Here is a 12,264-nt window from a genome sequence, read left to right as displayed (position 1 = left end):
TTTTGTTAGTGTTGTCGATACGTTTGATAGTGTAAGAATCGAGAACTGGTACATGGTACAGCTGGAGGTATTTACATTCACAGATAGAATTTAGAAACTCACAATCACAGTATAGCAGTGCCGTGACATCAGTACTACCACTACATACAACATCAAAACATACAACAAAACTACAACACCAATAATGCATCGTAACATCATTTCCACCACAACCAAAGGGAACAGTACTGTGGATAACGAACGATCCACGTCCACCAAGACCACTAGTGACAACAACACCATACCACCAGGACAATGCACCAACACAATGACCGATATTACTACAAATACCATCACCATCACTGTGAATAGTGCAAGCAAACCACTTCTAGAATCATTACCACGAAACTAACAAAGTAAAACAACAAGTCTCAAGTCTTAAAGTGACCGACATAGCTAAGGCAATCGGGTATTAAACTTGATATTGCAAGTAAAGAAGCAAATCTGTAGCAGTTTTGTATTCCATAGGATCAGGTACATGATAAGTACTTACCAACATTGTTTTAGTGTTGCTTACGTCTGATCTGGGAAATTTACCCCAGTTAATATATCCGTTACATGAAGTATCACACCGATCGTTGTTGTACTGTGCAGCCATACTCAATTGTATATTTTCATGAACTTTGCACACACTCTCAAACAGTTACTGATGATGTAACAATCTTACCTTTCACAGAAAATACCAACATTGAAGATGTACGTAAATTCTTGGAGGAAGGTATAATGATGAAAGACTTTGATCATCCTAATGTGCTGAGTTTGATTGGTGTATGTATTGACGAAGACCAGAGTCCTCTTATTGTATTACCCTACATGAAACATGGTGACTTAAAGTCATACATAGAAAAACCAGATAGAGTAAGTATGCGTAAAGTTCATATTGTAATCGTGAAAATGAGAAATGAAGGTGTTTTATATAACATAGTACATGTATGTCATAAAGTACGAGTACAGTGCATTCACTTCAGAGAAGTTTTAATGATGCCAAACTAGTAAGTTAGACAATTGGAGTTAGACATAATGTAACTTCTCTTTTTTTCACATTACAACAGGAATTTACTCTGGGCAAACTCATTACGTTTTCATTAAATGTCGCTCAAGGGATGGCATACCTAGCTTCCTTGAAATTCGTCCACCGTGACTTGGCTGCCAGAAACTGCATGTGAGTAAATATCATCGCTTATGAATATAACCTTACATGAAACCAATTGTCCTTTGACTATAAGATGTTTTCAAGTGAACTCGGACACTGTAATTGAATTGACAGTCTTGTAAATGAAAACTCACGACTCATCTTTTAAAGCAAGTCTATGTCTGATAATTTCATTTTCTAGTGAAGATTTGTCTACCTTTTATCTGTAGTTTGTTTATCATCATGATCATCACCATGATGATGATGATGATGATGATGATCATCATCATGATGATGATGATGATGATGATCATCATCATGATGATGATGATGATGATGATCATCATCATCATCATCATCATTTTCTTCTTCTTCTTCTTCTTCTTCTTCTTCTTCTTCTTCTTCTTCTTCTTCTTCTTCTTCTTCTTCTTCTTCTTCTTCTTCTTCTTCTTCTTCTTCTTCTTCTTCTTCTTCTTCTTCTTCTTCTTCTTCTTCAATTCATATTTCACATTTTAAAGCAATGTTTTCACCAGGGTTGATGAGTTAGAAACGATAAAGGTTTCTGATTTTGGATTATCACGTGATATTTATGAACGAGAGTACTACGCCAGTGAAGATAAAAAGGCTAAGCTACCTATTCGATGGATGTCACTGGAAAGTATTAAGAACAATATATACAATGTGAAGACAGACGTGGTAGGTAACTCAATTACGAATAGATATTATTTTGTGCTGTCCTTAGCCTACAGAATTTTACCATGGTTCAAAACTTCTCTAAATTCAACTGGAGCCGCTCTTAAAGCTGCACTAGCTACAACAATTTCTTTTAGCAGGTAACCTAATATATATTCACTAATAATTGGTCAGTTACTTATACAAAGCCACTGTATCTGTTAATTAGTGGTCAACAATATCCGTAGGTGGAATACTGACAAGTTTAAATCTTGAGCAAAACCTTGACTTTGAACCTGTCGCCATGTTAAAACTGCACTAGTTTGTCACTGTAGTCATCTTTTTTTGATCAGTTAACCACAATCTATTCACTGAAAAGTGTTAAAATACAAATAATAATACATGTTAAGCAGCGGTCGATTTTATCCATTAGTATTGCGATAACAGGTTTAAACCGTGATCGCCGTTGAGGGCACTGGTGTTTGGGTATGGACCCAAAAATCAATTTGACTTGATTTTTAATGTTTCCAGCTACAAAAAAATGTGTTCACCATAGGTAATTCAATATGACAATGCATCTTGTTTATCAGTGGTCGTACGGTGTCTTAGTATGGGAATTGCTGACAAGAGGAGAGTTGCCCTACGCCAGTGTTGACTCTTGGGATATTTCTAACTATCTTGAGAAAGGAAAACGACTACCTCAGCCTGCATATGCCCTTGATGTATTGTGAGTATCAAAGCATTATATGATTGTTTAATAAAGCAATGTTTTTCACAATATACTGCTACGCGATAACTACTGAAGATGACGTCATGTCTGTTCATTTTTTTCTTTTCATAACATAAGTAATCAGGGTGAATGTGAAGTACATGTACCTATATTTAGGCCACAATTCCATAGTTAATTTAGATTGTCAAAAAACCACCAGTTTTAATAAACTTGTAGTATCGACATTTGTATAATTGCAGGTATGAACTTTTACTGAAATGTTGGCACCAAGATCCTTCTCAGCGTCCTGACTTCAGTGATATATGCCAACAAGTACAAGACCTGCTCAGTAATGGAGAACAAGACGACGAGAATTATTATTTACAACCTGTACAAAGTCCACATTATATGTCTCTCTCTGATTGAGTTATTTACGGTCTGTCTTTATTCGACTAAATAATCACTGCGTCAAGTTGTTCACTGCACCCATGCCGTACGTTATGTGTAACCCATAGCAACAGATGTTGGCTAATAATTCTAGGAACCTTTTGCTTACTGTTGTCTCTGAATATCAACATCTACTGAAAAGTCAGAGTCGTTGGTTGTGCAATTAATTTACGGATAGTGTAAATATTGCAAATATATCATTCGAAACTGTCAAAGTGAACTATAATTTTTTTAAAATTAAAAATGAACAATTCGTTGGTCTTTTTTAACTTTGAGTACATGTTTTTTATTTCACGGTATTGTTTTTTATAATGCATAGCAGGACATCGTTTTTCGAAATGCGTAGTTTAAAAAGGTCGGGGGGGGGGTTCTTTAAAAAATTGTGCAGCGAGTTATTGAGATAATGTATGATATTGACCATTTCCTTGTTGTTGTTGTTGTTATTGTTGTTGTTGTAGTAGTTAGGGGGTTATACATATAATGAATTTGTTATTCATGTTTATTAATTCGACATTTTTAACATGTTTATTTGACTAAAATATCATAACTTTGGATTTACACTATTTAGAGAGCTACACTTTGTCATATTACCTCAACCTTTTTTTACGTATTCAAGAAAAATGGTAATAAAATCACGAAAATCGTGTGAAGTCGCGCAAGAAATAGTGGGTGCGAAAACTGATGACAACTTAAAAAGACAATGTAAAACTATTCTTCCAATCTGGAATGGCTGTACATCTGATAGGAAGAAATAAACAACACAGAGACCACTTTGAAAAACAATGGAAACCTGAACTAGATACTCACACATGAAAAAAAATATATGATAAAATAAAAATATACCTACCCACCTATTTTTAAAATTGAATGTAATCGGAACCACACAATTTTTTTTACGCCTCATAACATTTGGTTAAACATTTCATTTCAAACAGATGGTACGTTTATTTCAAAGCACTAGTTACATACATTTTACGTATTAAAGTTATTGTTAATAATTCATTTAATAGAATAATATGTCGATATTTCATGTTTGACGATTCTTTCAGATATCAAGTCTGGATCAAAATTATGATATAAGTGGATCTTTTTCATCATTTTCTTGTCAGTAATTTGTTAATAAAAGCTTACAAGATATGTACCAATTCATTTGTTACTATTGTTGTGATTTTTAGTGAGTAGCAAGCACATCTTTCTCGAACACGTGACTCAAATGTTCTTGTACGTAGTGGAACTACCCCAAGTTGGAAAGAGAAGGTATGACATTTGCTTTAGGAACTAACTTTACCAAACTTAACATGTCACCAAATCATTATGACAGTCGTGGTAATTATTGTATATAAAAGACTGTCTATTAATGAATGTAAATTTAATGTATCTACAGGTGTTATAAACATATGAAATAGAGAAATGACAAAGTATGTTCCTCGGTAGCTAACTCCAGGTATTTACCGTGATCTCGAGATGGTGACCATACCACATCAAGAGTAACACTTTCATCATGTTCCTCTGACATTCTTTTGATGCGTCGACTTGAAAGCAATCGACAGTTATATACCAAGCGATGGAAATGACATCCAGAAATTAAGAACAGATTTAAAGACCAGAACTGGGACTATGTAAACAGAGAACAGAATCATCAAACTTTCAGTGAAGTTTTAGCAATAGTTTATATATACGAAATGGGCACTGTACTTCACAAGACATAGTCATAGACACATTCACATATAGCTGATGATATATGTACGAAGTATTATTGAATAACTACCGAAATGTACATCAAGACTAGTCAGCGTATGATTGATTACATTTTGTCATCTGTGACGATTTATTGGCTGGGTCAGGGACGAGAAGAGTTTGTTATTGTACGAACAAGAAATGATAAATAACTAAATTGGGAAAACTGGTAATCACTATCTCACATCCAATCTTCGCATGTTGGCCTACCCGTCCCGGTCGCTTCCCATGTATTGAAACATCACCATGCATAAATAATTATATTGGATTACTATTGTTTACTTGTGATTAAACTTGATTACCTGTGCTTTTACCCAGCTTGTTTACCATTCACTTAGAATAACAATCTTTTTTTTTTATTTTACACTTTTTTAATTTTTTTGCAGATTATTACATTACAAACGTGGATTTAGTCTATGCTGTTTCACATTATAATTATTCATACAAATAGGAAGACATGGTAAAGTTTATATATACACTAGAAGTACAAAATAAAAACCATGTGTCGGTCATCCATACGGCCACGTGCACTCTAATTGTTTGAGACGTGTTCTTTGTAATGGCAGTAGGCAAAATTTGTACAGCTAATTACCCAATCATAGTGACAACAATCATTTACATACCCCCCCCCCCCATGATGTCTCGACCCCAATAAAGATCCCATTTGATCTCAGCCAATCCAGGTAGTTGATAAAATGATTTCTATCAAAATTAGGTAGATAAAACTAGGCAAATGTTGACAGAAAGTCGGTCACATACACTATCTTCTAACTACCGATTTTTAATTTATGTTCTGTTTTATGACTTCTAATATTATATGTGATATATTCCAATGTAATATCGCATTGTCAATACCACCACTCATTGGAGTTTAGAGTCTGTGGACAACAAATTCTTGAATGACAAATACGTTGCTGTTGAGTTTGCTTATAAATACCCACTATTGTCAAATATTTGTCGCTAGTAAGTACTAGCATTTTTTACCTCCCGTAAGGGTACGGGAGGTATTAAAAGGGGAATGTCTGTCTGTCTGTCTGTCTGTCTGTCTGTCTGTCTGTCTGTCTGTCTGTGTTATCATTTTCTAAAAATCGGCTGGCTCAATTGTAATGAAATTTGGGATATATAATCTTTAGGGTAATAGCTAGACCTGATTAGGTTTTGAGCCAGATCTGTTAATGTTTAATTAGAGAAATTTGCATATTAATGAAATCAACTAATTATGCAATATCTTAAGACTGCATACTTCAATTTCAATATAATTTAGTATATTCGTTAAACATAACAACATACATTTGTCCTATAAAATTCGTTGATGTATCTTACAGCGTTAATGAATAATTTGCATAATTATTTATTTTTGGTAGTTAGGCTATATCTTACGACTGCATGCTTCAATTTCAATACAATTCAGTACATACATTAACCATAACAAATTGTGTATGTCCTATAAAGTTAGTTGATGTACCTTACAATGTTAATGAATAATTTGCATAATTAATGATTTTCGGCAATTAGGCTATATCTTAAGACTGCATTAAGCAGTATCATACACTCTTACATACATTAACCTAAGAAAGCATACTTGTCCAAAAAACAAAGCCTGTTACCATAGTTTTTTTAGTTTAATGAGTTATTTGCATAATTAGTGATTCCCTTACGGGAGGCATTCAGTTTAAATCTGGTTATGCATGTAATAGGTCACAGAATGAATTTCGTGAAATTTGAGGAAATTAAACGTAGGTTTTTTGATGCACTCAATTAACTAGTCATTCATTGATTTTAAACCAAATACTAAACAGATTTGGCCTGGGAATTTTACGAATGACGAATAGATAAAAAAGTTTTGTTTATTTAGATATTTTGAACCATACATTTAAAAACCCAAATATTCCGAAGAGACTGAGCTTCTCTTCATCGGTGCGTCTCCAGTTCTGTCAGAGAAATCAAGTTCTGTCACACTATACAATGTAGCCTATAAATTCAACTATTTTCCATGTAAAATCGTGCTCTTGTCTTGGAATGGTATGAATATTAAGTTCGGCAATAGACAGTGGAGGGACACTGTGTATGGTTCGGTCAGCAGTTAACTAGTGAAAACTGAGAAAGTTACCATCATGGCCACGTACGTGTATTCAATGATTAAATTAGATTAAGTAGTTTATTTCTCTTAGAAGCTAAATCAATAAAAGGGATATAATAAACAAAGGACATTAGCCTACCTGTAGACGTGTGTAGGACCACTGACAAGTAAGAAGATCTTGTCTGTGGTAGGACTAACGCTACTACACTATTCCGTTATCCTAACTGACATTTTGATTTTGTGTTCAATTTTCGCTCGTTCGTGGAAATGTAAGTATTATAACTGTGGGTGATACTTCCATGGCTCGTCACAGTCGTGGCAGACTAATATACAAATTAAAACTTGGGACAAATTGTACCGAAATAACGAATGCCTCTTGATGCCTCTTGCGACCTACAATATTGGGCACACGCTATATGTTTACAATTACAGCGGAGGGTTACTACAGGCCCGGGACTACAGGTACCTGTATTTTCACAGGAAAAACAGTTTTGAGTGTGTTCAGCTAAAAACAAAGCCAGCAGCGTGGACATAGCTACGTTTATACGATAGGAAGATACATGCATGTGTATCGATGTGCATAGTTTTGCTGGGGTTGCTCGTTGGTGATATCGACGAGGGAGCGGTGTACACCGTATACCATAGACCGGAGGCGCGATGCTTATATTTCGATTATGCAAAGTGTGTACCCTTACGACAAAGGTGAAAGGTCGTCATGTGTTGGTAGTGAAGAAGAAGGAAGCTGGACAATTGACCCCCGCGTCAATTGGACCCTCCACCAAACCCGGCCCTGTCTCAACACAATTCGACCGAAGCAACCATCGCCCTGTTATAAGCAACATGTTTTACAATTACACGTTTTGTTATTACTAGCAAATATGGGGGCAATTATTAGTTAGATCGTAGTATCGACACGGCAAAGTGCGATCTCGCATGCAATGCACTGGCGACTCAGTGTTGTAATGTTGATCTGCATCTAAGTACGGTAATCAACTACAGCAGGATTCGCAATATATACACATTATTAAAACCCAGTCAATTCCAACTGATTTTCAGTGACTTTGTCAACCCGGAGTAACAAAATCGAAAAGTTAAAGTTGATCAAGTTGCGTGCATAACGTTAGGGTGCCTTCAGTATTTACAAGGGGGAGGGCCGGAGGAAATCACACATGGTCTGTTAAGTAAAACATGACCCTCCCCCATTCTCCATTTGTAAAAAGTTACCCTCCCCTTTGCCCCATTTTGTAACACATGACCCTCCCCATGACAATTGCATATACAGAACGTTAATCAATATTCCCATATTATATGTATACATACAAATTAAACGATTTTGACTCTGTATTAGAAAGCAATATTTGTACATATAAAGTGACAAAACAGTAAAAGACTGGCTAGTTACCTTTCTCTTATAATCATACACAATCTAGTTAGTATCCAAAACATGCTTTCCATATTGTGCATACTCTGCCTGATCTGATCTGCAAAAGTTCCCTGATATCATTGTCATCATCACCTTCACGGTATTGCCATTATCAGTGTCACTCTAATCTGACTCACTAGTACTACTTGAGTCAGTACATGTATCACTGGTTCACTGCCTGTGTTCTCTATGACATTCAAAACTAAATCATCATCATCATCATCATCATCATCATCATCATCATCATCATCATCATCATCATCATCATCATCATCATCATCATCATCGCTACCATCACCATCATATTTTAACAACAACATTCACGGACAGTGTGAATTATAAGGTGAGATGGTACACTCAACAAAATGCATCGTTTTATTAAACAATTTTCTTACAACACATGAGGGTATATTTATTTTTGTATTTCGGCATGTAAAGTACTCGTAAAAATAAATGTTGAGTGCTCATCTCACTTTTACACATCAAAACACACAAAACAAATTGACAATAACTGAATCTTCAATTTGGTCACAATACTACGGATTGTAAAATGTGACCCTCCCCCAAACATTGTAATGCAAAATATGACCCTCTCCAAGAACAGGTTTGTAAAATGTGACCCCCCCCCCGATTCCTCCGGCCCTCCCCCTTGTAAATACTGAAGGCTCCCTTAAGGATCCAATTGACTTGGGTCCAATTGACGCGGGGTCCAATTGTCCACCTTCTGGTCACGTGTATGATGCTTCCATGATCTGACGGATACATATGGTGAGTGGTGGGTATATAACCTCAGAGTTGTAACTAGATAGTAGTGGTGCTGCTTGCAGACGGATTAAGTCGGGAATCGGTCTAGCAATGTACCTCTCCTTTCACAAGGGACATTGTCAGAATCGAGTCCCCACTCATATGCAAGCAGGACGATCTAACCATTGTGGTATTTATTCAGTGTTACACAATACAGTGAATAAGCAGTTGCGTCAATGTTTTCTGTAACTGAATATTAAACGAGCTATAGGCAACAATCGCTTGTGGGTTGTCGTTGTACTACACGTATTAAATAATTCTGAAATATGCAATCGATATATGCATGGAGGTATCTCCCCTTATTGAATCGATTTTACATTTCATGCTCGCAAACCAAAACCTAAATTTCGGCTGAGCAAGGACGGTGTATCCCCGTAAGTCATGATTTATGGCGTAAAGGTGACAGTTGGATTGGATTGGCATTGGCTACAGCTGAATGGAGTACAACCGTTCAGTAGTTGAATCACATGTAAAGCCCACGGTGTGCCATAAATCTGCCTCACAAAGTCGTTGTAAACATAATTTGCAAGCCATCTAGTACTTTGCCTGTAAATGGCATAGTCTATATGTTTGTTGATAAAATATATCATGCACGTTATAAACAGTCCACCATGTATGATATGTTTATATTTTAATGACATTTTAGAAAAACATAAACATCCCTCGGATGTTATGTGGTAACAATCTATTGGCAGAGAAGAGCATGCATCATCAATTCATACTGTGAAAACAGCCTCAGTGACAAATTAAACCTGAGTGTACATCACTATTTATTTATCAACCATTTATTTATTTATTAACCATCCAACTATTACAAATTGTGACCAGGACAATGATTACACGTAGACTATCATCAGTGTGTTATGTTAGTTTAATCATAGACAATGGAGGGGAGATGGTTTATGAGGACATTTGTACTTCATAACGATTTTTCATCTGTGGATCGTAGCAATTAAAAAAAATCTTCTTTAATACGTGGGGTAGGTAGATATTTTATTATCTATATATATATTTTCCATGTGAGTGTCTAGTTCAGGTAGTCAGGCCAAACAAAACATTGTTTGGTTCCAGTTATGCTCAATTTTAGAATAGGGGTAGGTAGATTTTTTATTTAATTTTTTTTTAATATTTGTTTTCTCATGTGTGAGTGTCTAGTTCAGGTAGTTATGTTTTCCATTGTTTTCCATATGGGTCTCTGTGTTATTGGTTTCTTCTCATCAGATGTACAGCCATTACAGATTGAAAGAGCAGCTTTATTTTGTCATTTTTAAATTGATGTCAGTTTCCGCATCTCAATACCGGTGCCGCACAAATGTCCTTACGTCTGATGCCAGCACCATAATAGGGCAGTTCTACTGGCACAGCACAGTTTAGGTCCAGTCTGATAGCGATGGAGTCCCGAACATAATTAAATATCACTATTTCTCACCAGACTTCACACAATTTTCGCAATTTTATTATTTTATTTTCGAATACGTCAAAAAAAGAGTTTATGGTCGGCAGTGAAAATCTAGGTGGGGTCGGGTAAAGGGAACCACAACTTTTTTAGGCCTTATGTTTTCCATTGTTTATATATATGGTCTCTGTGTTATTGGTTTCTTCTAATCAGATGTACAACTATTACAGATTGGAAGAACATTTTTATATCTTGCGAGACTTAAATTTTCGCGATTTTATTATTTTGTTCTCGAATACGTCATAAAAAGTTTAGGATCGGCAGTGAAAACTAGGTGGGGTCGGGTAACCGGAACCACACAATTGTTTTTAGGCCAAATGCCTACATGTACCGTCCCCCATGCCTACGTACCTTTTTTCTGAAGGCATTTTATTGTAAACACAATATCTGTTTTGCTTTCACGTAGTAAACTTCGTTTTAATTCACTTACATTCACATTCACTTCATCAACTATAGTCATTCGGTATTCATTATTCTCAAAGAATACAAGCAGTATAGTAGTGTAGAGAGTCTTATGACCAATTTGTAGCTTTATTTACTAACAATTGATCAAGTAACGAGCACGCTAACCATTCAACCATCATGACTCATACATCCATGCATACATGCATATATACATGCATACATACATACATACATACATACATACATACATACATACATACATACATACACGCAACAGTGTTTCTTTTGGTATATTTCCTTGCCAATGTCACTTCTTGTGTACACGGCTTAATAAATGAATAACTAATACATACATACATACATACATACATACATACATACATACATACATACATACATACATACACATGCACATACATCCATTCATACATTCTTCTGAACAGAAGAATGATCTTCTACATGTATATCCGCTTGGCTGCACTGATGGGATAACAAATGTGAGAACCGGATGCATTGTATTTAAACCATGGCCTTTAAGAAGTAGTTTCGATACTGAATATGCATATCAATTATCATAACTGATAAATGTGCACAAACCATATTTTGAGATTGCTTTGTGAGAAATACGTTCCAAATTTCATCCAACCAGTGGTTATGCCTTTTTGATGACAAAGCCTGTATCATAAAATACCACGACCTAACATTTCAATATATCTCAAATGTGTCACGTTTTAGACATGTAAATACTAGTAAATCGATGAATTCTACCACCTGGTAATGTGTTAACATTCCATAAATAGCCAGTACGACCTTTTGTCATTCTTGATTATGTCCACTATTTGTAAATGCCCCGGTAAGGCATTCTTTTGCTGAAGTACATATAATACCATACTATTAACGAAAGACTGAGTAACTGTAGGTGACCTCGCCGACCTACAAGATACACTTTAACCTCACATCAGAATTTGAAGTGGATGTTTACGAAATATCTAAAACAGTTAGTAACTTGCCTAACTCATATATCACATCACTGGCATTGGTCTGATAAAAAAAGAGCAAGGCTTGTCCATTTATACAAGTGATGCATACCATGACACGGTACGGTCTCGTTGAAGCACAGACTTCTTACTTGTCTGTGGTTGAAGTGACTTCGAGGCAACTTGGGTGTATAGATAGATAGGGGAACTCCACATTCCGGAATAGTGATGTGTTTCCAGGAGTGTATAGGTTAAAATTGGTCATTATCGAAACGGGATAGACATTGTCATATTTGGAGATTGATCAATGCCTGTCATATTATAAGCTAAATGTACTAAAGTGCACCCGAAAGGTGACGTGTCATATTCTGATAGAATGGTGG

At 35.7% G+C, this 12,264-nt stretch overlaps 1 protein-coding gene across 2 annotated transcripts in view; it reads left to right on the top strand.

The window, feature by feature from the left end:
• The window catches only part of LOC144438144 (hepatocyte growth factor receptor-like), a 17,893-nt gene extending 13,933 nt beyond the window's left edge, over window positions 1-3,960 (top strand). Inside the window, exons 16-20 of one of the 2 annotated variants that reach the window (XM_078127181.1) lie at window positions 716-897; window positions 1,092-1,201; window positions 1,705-1,867; window positions 2,434-2,570; window positions 2,813-3,960. In XM_078127181.1, coding sequence (XP_077983307.1) covers window positions 716-897; window positions 1,092-1,201; window positions 1,705-1,867; window positions 2,434-2,570; window positions 2,813-2,978 — 758 coding nt within the window. In that variant the 3' untranslated portion in view covers window positions 2,979-3,960. Of the gene's footprint in view, window positions 1-715; window positions 898-1,091; window positions 1,202-1,689; window positions 1,868-2,433; window positions 2,571-2,812 lie in introns of both variants that reach the window. The other variant, XM_078127176.1, reaches the window with a different exon arrangement.
• The last annotated feature ends 8,304 nt before the right edge of the window (window positions 3,961-12,264 follow it).

Source organism: Glandiceps talaboti, chromosome 1, assembly GCF_964340395.1.
Source record: "Glandiceps talaboti chromosome 1, keGlaTala1.1, whole genome shotgun sequence".
Lineage (NCBI taxonomy): Eukaryota > Metazoa > Hemichordata > Enteropneusta > Spengelidae > Glandiceps > Glandiceps talaboti.
This window is presented reverse-complemented; position numbering and strand designations above follow the sequence as displayed.